The sequence below is a fragment of the Theropithecus gelada genome, chromosome 6 (assembly GCF_003255815.1).
Source record: "Theropithecus gelada isolate Dixy chromosome 6, Tgel_1.0, whole genome shotgun sequence".
Classification (NCBI taxonomy): domain Eukaryota; kingdom Metazoa; phylum Chordata; class Mammalia; order Primates; family Cercopithecidae; genus Theropithecus; species Theropithecus gelada.
The window spans coordinates 129,252,693-129,265,065 of NC_037673.1; the positions used below are offsets into that span (position 1 = coordinate 129,252,693).

Sequence of the window (12,373 nt, forward strand, 5' to 3'; positions counted from 1 at the left end):
TTAATGCCGCTGATTTGTATACTCAAAACTAGTTAAGACAGTGGCCAGGCGCAGTGGCTCACGCCTGTAATCCCAGCACTTTGGGAGACCGAGGCGGGCAGACCACTAGGTCAGGAGATTGAGACCATTGTGGCTAACATGGTGAAACCCTGTCTCTACTAAAAATACAAAAAATAAGCCGGGCGTAGTGGCGGGCGCCTGTAGTCCCAGCTACTCGGGAGGCTGAGGCAGGAGAATGGCGTGAACCCAGGAGGCAGAGCTTGCAGTGAGCAGAGATCGTGCCATGTACTCCAGCCTGGGCAACAGAGAGAGACTCTGTCTCAAAAAAAAAAAAAAAAAAAAAAAAAAAAAAAAAAAAAAAAAAAAAAAGTTAAGATACTAAAATGTTGTTATATATATTTTACAATAAAATAACAAAAGGGCAACCCACAGAATCAGAAAATATTTGAAAATGTGTAAGAAACTTATATCTAGAATATATAACTCTTACAACTCAATAAACATATAACAATTAGAAAATGGGCAAAGGATCTTAATAGACTTTTTTTTTTCTTTTTATGAGACAGAGTCTCGCTCTATTGCCAGGCTGGAGTGCAATGGCACAATCTGGGCTCACTGCAACCTCTGCCTCCCGGGTTCAAGTGACTCACCTGCCTCAGCCACCCAAGTAGCTGGGACTACAGGCATGTGCCACCATGCCCAGATCATTTTTTGTATTTTTAGTAGAGATGGTGTTTCACCATGTTGGCCAGAATGGTCTCGAACTCCAGACCTCGTGATCTGCCCACCTCGGCCTCCCAAAGTGCTGGGATTACAGGCATGAGCCACCACACCCAGCCTTAATAGACATTCTTTAAAAAAGATATACAAATGGCTAATAAGCAAATGAAGAGATGCTCAACATCATTAGTTATCAAGAGAATGCAAATCAAAACCACAATGAGATACCATTTCACACTTACTTGGATAGCTAGAATAAAAGAGTAATTTCATTACACAGTGTATGCTTATACCAAAATACCACACGTACCCTATAAATATGTACAACTATTACATACCCATAGAAAATAAAAATAAAAACATCCCCCAAAAGTCAGATGAGTGTTTAAAGGATGCTGAGAAATCAGAACCCTCATGCATTGCTGGTGGGAATGTAAAATGGTACAGTTGGTTTGCATAACAGTCTAGCAGTTCCTCAAATGACTAAATGTAGAGTTACCATATGACCTAGCAATTCCACTCTTAGGTATGTACCCCAAAGAAATAAAACTTCTACATGAATTTTATCAGCATTATTTGTAAGAGCTAAAAAATGGAAACAGCCCAAATGTCCACCGACAAATGGATAAACAAAATTTGGTATAGCCATATAATGAAATACAGTCACTAGAAAAAAGTACTGATATATGCTACAACACAGATGAACCTTGAAAACATGCTAAGTGAAAGGAGCCAGTCTATTGTATGATTCCATTCATATGAAAGTCCTGAATCAGAAACCTATGAACAAGTTCGTAGTTGCTGAGGGCTGGGAGAGGGGCAGGACGGGAAACAGGGGAGTAATAGCTGAAGTGTATAGAGTTTCTTTTTGAGGTGATGAACATGTTCTAAAATTGACGATGGTGATGGTGTCCCATGTTTATAAATATACTATAAACCAATGTACACTTTAAATGGGTAAATCATATGGTATGTGCATATTTAATGAAGCTAAAAATAGCACCCAAAAAAGATCATTGACAAGAATGAAAAGTACTTATTACACCTAGGAGTTACTTTTCATTTATACATCAAGGTTTTAGAAACTCAAAACACAAAATCACAGTATCAACCCTACCTCTGTGCCTCCAGGGCTCTCTCAAAATAGATATATTGAAAACCTACATAAAAACGCTAGCATCCACACAAGACCCAGTCAGTAACATAACCAGTCACTACTGCAAGCTTAGTAGGAACAGTTCTTTTTTTTTTTTTTTTTTTTTTTTTTTGAGACGGAGTCTCGCTCTGCCGCCCAGGCTGGAGTGCAGTGGCCGGATCTCAGCTCACTGCAAGCTCCGCCTCCCGGGTTCATGCCATTCTCCTGCCTCAGCCTCCCGAGTAGCTGGGACTACAGGCGCCCGCCACCTCGCCCGGCTAGTTTTTTGTATTTTTTAGTAGAGACGGGGTTTCACCGTGTCAGCCAGGATGGTCTCGATCTCCTGACCTCGTGATCCGCCCGTCTCGGCCTCCCAAAGTGCTGGGATTACAGGCTTGAGCCACCGCGCCCGGCGTAGGAACAGTTCTAAATTGAGCTGGAAAAAAAACCTGTGGGGGTGGAGTGGAGGGAGCTAAGCAAATCAGCAAAAACCAAACCGAAACAAAAAACCTTCCCTGGCTTCCTTTCATAAGGTCCGAGGTTTTAAATATATAAAGAAAAAAATATACTTACAAAGTCTTTTACACAGATTTTCTTGGAAAAACATGCAAGGCAATTTCCATGAGGGGGGCAAATGTTATATTGTTCTATGTGACTCGATTGATTTATATATGCTAGTTAACAAGGAGAATTAGTATACTGTTCACCAATCACACTAAAGCAACAGAAATGGGTTATACTGCCTACTCTCTAGTCCTAGTGAGTCTCAACTTCATGAGAATTTTGGTGACATTAGCCTCCCTTTCACCCTGAAAAAGAATCAAAAGTTGAGCTCTGGCCAGCTTTTAGACACTTCCTCTCTCCCCCAAATGATCACTTAAAAGCAATCTTTAATGAAACACACACAAATTTATGCCATTGACAGAAATTTATTCTTCCATTAAGACTACAGCAATCTGAATTGCCAATTTATAGCTGCAAGTCCATCCAGGATGTATGCTAATTAAGGATGTTTCTCTATCAAGAATAAGACTCCTATGAAAAGAAAGAAATCGCTCAAGGAAAAAAATGTAAAGTTCTCCACAATAATTATATTTCATTTAAATTTGGAAATTAAAAAAAGGCTCTGTAGCAACAATTGATGTTATTCCTTTATCCTGATAGATGCCATAGAAGGTACTAATCTACACAGGTTCCTCTTTACACAACATATGCTGCATTTAGACACTTAATATACGAAGCTTTCTCTTGAAGGCACACATAGGCACACAGTAGTTACTGTGCCAAATAGGCTCAAGGTTTTAAGAGGACCATTTGTTAACGACAGGTGCACTTTGTAGCTATCATATCTTCATACTCTTTATAGGCAATTGAGCCATCGGGCTCAATGGTCAAAACACTCAAGGGGCTGTATTTGGCAGGTACACATGACGGTCTTGGCACTGAGGAGTCCAGCTTCTCGTAGATGATGTTCTGTACCATGGTGTGAACTGGAGAGCCATACCGATGTCCAACTGCTCTTGGACAGTCCCCTTTACAGTATCGAGGGTTGTACCTGTGCGGAGCCACAATCCAGTTGTCCCACTTCAGCTGACTAAAGCTAAGTCTAAAGTCATGGAGCTCACACTCATTTTGGGGAAAAAGAAACTGTTTGAAGTATTCACTCAGATTGAAGGAAGCTGGGACCAAGGGCTTCTTCAATTCAGAACTGACAGTTTCCTGACCTCTGCGGTGACGGTGATGGGAAGATCTCCCATCCTCAGCAGCATCTTCTCCCACAGGATAGGCAGACAGACTTCTCTCCTGGTCAGGACCCTGGGAAGGTCTCCTTTTATAGTAAAGGGAATACCACCTGTGATAAGCCTGAGCACTTGTGTCATTCAAATATAAGATCAGTGACGGGGGAACCAGAAGAGTCATGTTAAACAAACCATTCTGTGCTGAAGGATGCTCCAGCTGGTCTTTCATGCATGTAAAATTTATAGACATATGAATACTTCTCTTGTTGGAGGCCACTAAAGGTTGAAGGAGGCTGGTCACATCAATCTCAATCCATTTGTGTTTCTTTCCAAATTCAAACTGTGAGTTAAAGGTAAATGAGTACGGAGCTCTGTGGAGAGTCTTGCTAGAAAACTTTGGCTCCTTTATCATTAGGTTGCACACACATTTGACAGCAGAGGAAAAAGAAACTGAGTTGTTGATAGTGTACAACAAGACTGACTTGAGTAAGTGTTCAACGGTAGTAATGCGATCCAGGTTAAATAACAGGTCCACTGATGGAAGGATTCCTAAGAAGAAAAATAATCTACCAGTAGTGCTTGAATATGAGTCAACATAACAGGTAGTCAAGTCAAAGAAATAGTACTTCGTAATATGCTATGCTTTCTCCCTTCTCTTTTCCCCCACTTTCTCAAGCCTCAAAAAAAAAATGGCGGTTAATACAGAAAAGGCAGGCAATTGGTACCATTACTAATTCCCAGCAACCATACTGACATTTTATCTCCAGAAAGTCAGATTTGATGGTGAATTAAAGTAACAGGGAAGCACTACATTCTGAAGTTTCTTTTTTTTTTTTTTTTGGAGATAGGGTCTCACTGTTACCCAGGCTGGAATGCAGTGGCACCATCATGGCTCACTGCAGCCTCAATCTCCCAGGACCAACTGATCCTCTCACCTTAGCCTCCCAGGTAGCTGGGACTACAGGCATGAGCCACCACGCCCAGCTAATTTTTTGTTTTGGTAGAGACAAGGTCTCGCTACATTGCCCAGGCTAGTCTCGAACTTCTGGGCTCAGGCAATCCTCTCACCTCAACCTCCTAAAGTGCTGGGATCACAGGCATGAGCCACTGTGCTCAGCCTGAAGCTTCATTCTGAGCAATTTGCTCCAAACACAGAAGCAGCTGATAAGGAAAGTAGTATTTTTCTCTTGGATAGTCTCTAGAGGGAAAACCATAATAAAAACACTTATCAGACTTATTAAGATGACATTCTAAGCCCTAGTGAAGAAAGTCAATTTAAAACAATGTAATTGTCCTAGTTAATTTAGAACACTTGAGAGGAAAAACGGATGCTCTAAAACCACTGCATTAAAATATGATATTAATATGATATTAAGGAAGGAGAAAGGGTTTTAAGCAGATACAACTACCCTGTTGAGTTAGAATGGTTTTAAATCAAGAGCTAGTAGATAGAATTATTTATTTATTTATTTATTTAAGATGAAGCCTCACTCTGTCACCAGGCTGGAGTGCAGTGGTGCAATCTCGGCTAACTCGCCTCCCTGGTTCAAGCGATTCTCCTGCCTCAGCCTCCCGAGTAGCTGGGACTACAGGCATGCGCCACCACACCCAGCCAATTTTTGTATTTTTGGTAGAGACGGGGTTTCACTACGTTATAATTTTTTTTTTTTTTTTTTTTTGAGACGGAGTCTCACTGTGTCTCCCAGGCTGGAGTGCAGTGGCGCGATCTCGGCTCACTGCAAGCTCCGCCCCCCGGGTTCACGCCATTCTCCCGCCTCAGCCTCCCAAGTAGCTGGGACTACAGGCGCCCGCTACCGCGCCCGGCTAGGTTTTTGTATTTTTTTTTAGTAGAGACGGGGTTTCACCATGTTAGCCAGGATAGTCTCGATCTCCTGACCTTGTGATCCACCCGCCTCGGCCTCCCAAAGTACTGGGATTACAGGCTTGAGCCACCGCGCCCGGCCCGTTATAATTTTTTAAAGCACCACACCCACTGCTGAGTGAAACTGTCAACTGATACTTTGTTCTTGTAAGCACTGACTCTTCCAAATGGAAACTTTAAGCTTTTCTCTCACAGAAAGTAACAAACGAGAAAAATACCCTATTTAACATGTCACACCAATAGCTGTAAGAGAAGTTTAAGGCCCATTCCTGGGCCAAAAGCTTGGTGGACTAGAAAGAGATGCTAACATTCTCTAGCAGCACTTCCCCTCAGCCCTGAAAGCCATTAAGTCTCTGGTGTTGCTTTAAAATTCCATCATATTAGCCCACCTTAACCAATGAGAGCATTAGGAAGAAACAATAAGCTCAAGTCCCAAATTTGTTTCAACTGGATATTGAGTTTTATGCAAAATAAAATGCAATTCAAGGAACTAGGCTCAGCTCTTTTCTGTAATTGAAATGCAGAAGTGTCTATCATCTTCCCTCCACCCAGTTAACCAATCTGCTCTTACATACCTGTTACCTGGTCTCCAGGAACCTGCTTGTGCTGGGTACAGGGGGTGAAGAGCCGAACAGTGTTGTAGAGGTGACTTCTATTGGATTTAGGAATCCCTTCCTTGGTAGCGTATGTCTTATAGAGATTCTTCATGTAGTGCAAAGCTCTGGAGTCTGGCTGCAGCCTAGGTGCCCCACCTCGCCCAACAGATAGAACTTTGAAAAGCGGGGGAAGGAGGCCAGCTCTGTCTCTCTCATCTATAGGCTGCAGCAAGGACCAAGGTGTAGCCCCAGATTCCAACTCAGCACTAGCAGCAATCTGAGCATCTCCCCCAGAAGCCTGAGAACCAAGGCTAACAGGAAAACACAGCCAGGCAAAGCAGTAAAACCAAAGGAGAAATTTGTTGGGAAGCGCCATGGCCTGGGAGAACTAGTGAGGAACATATTTCTCCATGCCAGTCCTCTTCCTAAAAGCCAGGAAGAGCCTAGCTTGGTCTCTTAAATAAATTTCAGGTGTGTGGGTGGACTAGCGTTGCTTCTGTAATCTGGCCTCAAGTATGCCTAGCTGAAGATGATTTTTATCAGCTGTATATCGAGCAGCTGATAACACCTTATTTAGCCAATTAGTTCATTAGATACAGATTTATTTGGTTATTTAGCTTTCCTCTCTTTTTCCCTGGCATTTCTTAAAATCTGTTATTGTTATACTACTGGACTAGCTATGTAGCTGAAAGTCTAAGATAAATTGAGGAATGATCTTAAATAAAATCTCTCATTTTTAAAGAAATTTGGATTAAGATGTTTGCAAGGTGCCTGCTGAAACTTCTGAGGCATGTGGAAAAGCTAACCAATTATTCATGATGATACTCAGATCTGTTGGTATGCAACTTATGGTATTAGGTTACTCTTCCTCTCAATTTATCCTCACGGCCCCTTCCACTTCCAGGTGTTTACAATATGTAATTATTCGCTGCATGTTAATTTGAGGGGTGAGAAAGTCACAACTGGCATAGAAGTTCCAGAGAGCAGAAAACCGTTAGGTTTCTCAGTCCTCCCAGGTGGCTGGGTACAGAATATGTACTTGGAGTACTGGAATTTTATTTGCAATGTTCTTAAAAGAGGACATCGCCTTTAACCTTGACTTAATTTTAAATATAACAACTTGATGTCCTTACTGTGGTCTGCACACTCACCTATAAATACTTTGATTGAAAGGTTTTTGGATGTTTGCAGATGCTATAAAATAAATGAATGTTTTTTATTATTATTATTCACCCAAATGGTCGTAGAATTCGCTACAATATTTCTGTCCTTACCTGTAATTCTGTTCTTGCCTTGGAGCTGAGACCAGGCTAGGCATTATGGTTTTAAAAAATGAGGCAAAGGAGCACCATGAAAAGCTGACATGAGGGGATATCCAGCGCCATCCCGAAGAAGACTATGCTGGAAGAAAGTCAACCCACATAGACAAGATACAAAGCCAGTTTGTCAGTACCTATATGAGAAAACTAAGGTATGTCTGCAAAATACAAGTTGACTGCCTGCCGAGCCTCCGTGGGCCGTAAGCAGTGTTATAAAACACACCCAACTGCTGAATGAGAGCTTAGTCCTCGATTAAATATGGCCAGCAATTCCATTAACAACACTGACAGACGCCTCATGGCAAGCTGTACAGGACAACAGCATCATCAAGCAGAATGCACCTCAGGGAAAACACAGTAAGGCCTCTCACCCGACGTTCCTTGCTTCTCACGTGGGGAGAGGAAAGAACTGGGGCATCGTGATACCCCCCACCCCACGCAAACCATCTGGGGAGGACGCTGGCTGCTGTCGAGGCGGCCTCAGCATTCATCAGTTGACGATTATTTGATTATTTTTGTGGCTGAATTTGAGGAAACGTTTGTATTATCTCTTGGGAACGTTTACAGCCTGCCAGTGGACTCTAAAACAGAGGTTACCAAGAGAAGCCTTAGATGTGTGTCCCTGATTGTGGTGCTGGGGTCGCTGATGGCTTGAAAATAACAGAGCCCCCTTTGAGTTACTGGCCAAGGCTAAATAAAACCTCGTGCTCCTTTGCTGTGGGGCGGTCCGGTCTCGGGGCTCAGAGGCGCTCTGTCCACAGCTGGGAGAACTCGCAGGCCCCAAGCTCCTGGCCAGCGCGGGCCCCGAGGTCGGCAGGCCCCTTGCTCGTCACCTCGTTGTTCCCTCACCCGCCTCCCGCATTCGGCCGCTTCCTGACTGGGATTCCACAGAAAGGCCGAGGGCTGAGGAGAAGTGTGAGCGCCTCCGCCTGTCCACTGTCCCCCAAAGTCAGTTCAATCCCCGACGTCCTCCGCTAGGTTCCACCCCACCGGCCCCCGCGGGGCCTCCAAGGCACCGCCCACCTACGGGTCACCCAGTCAGGCCACTTCTTTCTGGGACAAAGGCATCACCCCTTAGAGACAGCAGGAAAATGGTATCTCCCGGAAGTTACCTCACGACCTCCAAGCCCCGCTTCCAATCTTGCCGGAAGTGACGAAAGAGTCAACCGGCTCGGTGACTGCGGAGGGCGAGCTAACACCTGTGCGTGAGTGGGAGGCTGGTTGTGCAGTGTTGGTGGACCCTGAGAGGCTACGGGCCCCCCGCTGGGCTGGGGTAGGATAAGGAGTCCAGGGGCAGGAGTCTGGGGTTGGGGACGGACCGCCGCGGGGACTGCGGCGCTTTGCGAAAGCGAGCCAAGCTCCTGTCCGCTCTCGGTCCTGCAGGGCCGTTGCCACGATGGGCCGCGAGTTTGGGAATCTGACGCGGATTCGGCATGTGATCACCTACAGCTTGTCACCTTTCGAGCAGCGCGCCTTGCCGCATGTTTTCAGTAAAGGAGTCCCCAACATGCTGCGCCGCGTTCGGGAGTCTTTCTTTCGCATGGTGCCGCGTGAGTGCCCTGGGCCTGTGGGAGCGGGAGGCTGAACCCCAGCAGCAGCAGCAGTCCCTGCGTCTCCCCTCTGAGCGCTGGCGGCCGGGCAGGTGCTCTGTAACTTGCCGTACACACCTTTCTCGTTGAATATTCCTGACCGCCCTTGAGCTGGTCATATTATCCTCCCGATCTTACACGGGGAAAACTGAGTTACAGAACTGAAATGACTGGCCCAGGGTCACTCGGGTGATTCCAGCGTGTTCCTCTGAGGTCATCTTTATCGAGTTCTTACCAGTGGTGAAATGCTTTGAATTAAACGTGCAGCAGATAGTGATGATAGTTGCACGGCCTTGGATATGCTAAGAACTACTTAAGTGTATACTTTAAAGAATACAACAGGACTGAGACCTTTTTTTTTCTTCTATATGTCTTATATATGTGCTCTGTTTACTCTCTTAATTTTTAAAGAGTTTGTAGTGTTTTATCTTCTCTACAAATGGGGGACTGAAGAGGTCGAGAAATCCAAGAGGAAGAATCCAGCTGCCTATGAAAATGACAAATGAGCAATGCATCCGGATGACGGTTCCCTGTCTCTGAAAGACCTTTTTCTGGAAGAGGAGTCTGCATTGTAGTGTCTCAAAGACACAATAAACTTCCTATGGTCTGCCCTGTTGTGATTTTACATTTTTGTGAGTAGAATCCTGTGTGACCACTAAATATTCAAGTTAATGAAGCGCGCCTTCTCAGCATGAGTCTTTAAGTTTTGCCTGGTCTTGGATTTTGGTGAAAGAGCAGAGCTCGCCCTTTGTTCCATAATCTACAAGAAAGTAGCTGCAGCTACTCCTGCAGCTAACCATTTGTGGGTGACATGGGCTATGGGGAGTGCTGGTTCTTGGCCCTCTGCTCCCATAACAACAATAAAGTCTAGTAACTATCTTGTAATTAGTATGTGTCAGGTACACTTTTATTTTTTGAGATGGAGTCTTGCTGTGTCACCCAGGCTGGAGTGCAGTGGTGCGATCTCGGCTCACTGCCATCTCTGCCCCCTGGGTTCAAACGATTCTCCTGCCCCACCCTCAGAGTAGCTGGGATTACAGGTGCAAGACACCACACCCGGCTAATTTTTTGTATTTTTTGTAGAGACAGGGTTTCACCATGTTGGCCAGGCTGGTCTAGAACTCCTGACCTCAGGTGATCTGCCCACCTCCGCCTCCCAAAGTGCTGGGATTACAGGCATGAGCCATGGCACTCCAGGCCTCAAATACTCTTCTTAGCTACACAAATGAACTGTTAAACTTCACAAGCACCTTTAATGTATCCTCATCTGGCAGATGAGGAAACAGGCACAGAGAGATGAAGTAATTTGCCAGAAATTATACAGCAGTGAATGGTGGAGTCTTGCACTCAAGTGATGCTCTTAAAGCTATGCTCTACTGCAGGGGTGTCCAATCTTTTGGCTTCCCTGGGCCACACGCAAAATACACTAACACTACAGTAGCTGATAAACTTTTAAAAAATTTGCAAAAAAACCCTCAACGTTTAAAGAAAGTTTACAAATTTTTGTTGGGTGGGATTCAAAGCCATCCTGGGCCGCTTGCTGCCAGGATTGCGGTTGGACAAGCTTGCTCTACTGCCTTTCCTCCTAAGGCGGGCCTTAGCCTGAAGGGATATCAGCTATAAAACGGATGAGGTGATCTCTTGGCCTCCACAGCAGTTTTCTGTTTCTGTGCCAGGAAGCCAACAATGTTTTCAACCGTATGTGGTTCATAAAGCCTCAAATATTTACTCTGGCCCTTTATGAAAAAAGGTTTACCCCTGATCTAAAGCCTTTAAATTATCTTTTTGGTATTAAAGGTACCATTTTCCCTTCGCCCACCGGCAGATGGTGGGGGTAGGTGTGGTTGGCAGTTTTATGCCTCTAGTTTCGTAGAGAGGCTTCTCTCTAAGCTTCAGGGCATGGATCTCACTTGGTAGTGGGTATGTGGAATATGATGAGTTGTCATAGCTCAGTCAGTACCATACATGACATGGGATCTGAGATCTGAGATCTGTTTTTAGAAACTCTTCCTGCTAGCAGCAACTTTGATTCTGACTCAGGTCGGTTTTTTTTTTTTGAGATGGAGTCTTGCTCTGTCACCAGGCTGGAGTGCAGTGGTGCGATCTCAGCTCACTGCAACTTCCGCCTCCCGGGCTCAAGTGATTGTCCTGCCTTAGCCTCCCAAGTAGCTGGCACTACAGGCGTACACCAACACACCCAGCTAATTTCTGTATTTTTTTTTTTTTTTTTTAGTAGAGATGACATTTCACCATGTTGGCCAGGATGGTCTTGATCTCTTGACCTCGTGATCCACCTGCCTCGGCCTCCCAAAGTGTTGGGATTACAGGCGTGAGCCACCGTGCCCGGCCAGACTGTATCTTTATTATCCTAAATACTGCTATTGCCTGTTAAGAATCAAAAGTTAAGATACTTCAAAACATGGCTGGATGCGGTAGCTCATGCCTATAATCCCAGCACTTTGGGAGGCTGAAGTGGGTGGATCACTTGAGGTCAGGAGTTTGAGACCAGCCTGGCCAACATGGTGAAACCCCGTCTCTACTAAAAATATAAAAATTAACTCAGCATGGTGGCACACACCTATAATCCCAGCTACTCAGGAGGCTGAGGCAGAATCACTTGAATCTGGGAGGTGGAGGTTGCAGTGAGCAGAGATTGTGCCACTGCACTCCAGCCTGGGTGACAGAGCGAGACTTCAAAACAAAACCTAAAAGATGAACTACATTGTGAGGCAGGATATGGGGAGAAGGCTGAGTCTTACAATCTTGGGCTTGTCCTCTTAGCCCGTCACTTCCTCATTATGTGATACAGGGAAGAAACCTACCTTCATGAGCCTTAAGCTTCGCACCCATAACATGGAAATATTATAAAGTTCTTGGGCTGTGATGATGGTGAAATGAGTGACAAGGTCTGTCAGGATGGTATGGGCTTAACATAGGGCAACTAACTGAGGAACTCTTCTACCCCACCCCCAAAAGACAGGCCAGTTTTCCCATTTTTCTCTGTCCAGATTTATTCCCAGGTCTTGCAACGTATTTGGGTCATAGACTTCTTTGAGAATGATGAAAACTGTGGACCCATCCTTACAGTGCATAGCTTCAAAAAGTTCACAGCCCAGGGGAGGACCACTGCTTTGAGAGGCCGTTAATGTCTTTCTGCCTCTGGTGTTTGCCCCAAGCTGCCGGGTAGATGGCCACCCTCTCCCATCTTGCTCGCCTTGTTCTACACTTAGACTATTTCTCCCTGGTTCTTTGACTCCTTTGGAGAGACCAGCTCAAAAGATTGAAAGCCATTTTCTCAGCCCAAACCAGGCATTCAGCCTATTCTTTTTATTCCTGGAGTGCTCTACTGACATGACTGTGCCGTAAGCCCTGTGATGTGTTGAGTTTCTGCTT

General features: G+C 44.9%; 2 protein-coding genes across 8 annotated transcripts; one reads left to right on the forward strand and one right to left on the reverse strand.

The window, feature by feature from the left end:
- Nucleotides 1-2,768: 2,768 nt before the first annotated feature.
- On the reverse strand, nucleotides 2,769-8,790 carry GDF9 (growth differentiation factor 9). 6 transcript variants are annotated; one of them, XM_025389364.1, is made up of 4 exons: nucleotides 8,504-8,784; nucleotides 7,347-7,382; nucleotides 6,052-6,295; nucleotides 2,769-4,143 (listed from the first exon to the last, which is right to left on the reverse strand). In XM_025389364.1, exons 3-4 carry the CDS (start codon nucleotides 6,182-6,184, stop codon nucleotides 3,173-3,175), a joined length of 1,104 nt encoding a protein of 367 aa, XP_025245149.1. In that variant the 5' UTR covers nucleotides 6,185-6,295; nucleotides 7,347-7,382; nucleotides 8,504-8,784; the 3' UTR covers nucleotides 2,769-3,172. The 6 variants fall into 6 exon arrangements, with proteins under 6 accessions (XP_025245149.1, XP_025245150.1, XP_025245147.1 ...); XM_025389365.1 differs by lacking the exon at nucleotides 8,504-8,784 and adding an exon at nucleotides 8,419-8,484; XM_025389362.1 differs by lacking the exon at nucleotides 8,504-8,784 and adding an exon at nucleotides 8,419-8,484 and having other exon boundaries at nucleotides 6,052-6,228; nucleotides 7,347-7,525.
- Nucleotides 8,532-9,590, forward strand: LOC112626949 (cytochrome b-c1 complex subunit 8). Of its 2 annotated transcripts, none has more exons than XM_025389368.1 (3): nucleotides 8,532-8,592; nucleotides 8,775-8,941; nucleotides 9,392-9,590. In XM_025389368.1, exons 2-3 carry the CDS (start codon nucleotides 8,788-8,790, stop codon nucleotides 9,484-9,486), a joined length of 249 nt encoding a protein of 82 aa, XP_025245153.1. In that variant the 5' UTR covers nucleotides 8,532-8,592; nucleotides 8,775-8,787; the 3' UTR covers nucleotides 9,487-9,590. The 2 variants fall into 2 exon arrangements, with proteins under 2 accessions (XP_025245153.1, XP_025245152.1); XM_025389367.1 differs by having other exon boundaries at nucleotides 8,567-8,664.
- The last annotated feature ends 2,783 nt before the right edge of the window (nucleotides 9,591-12,373 follow it).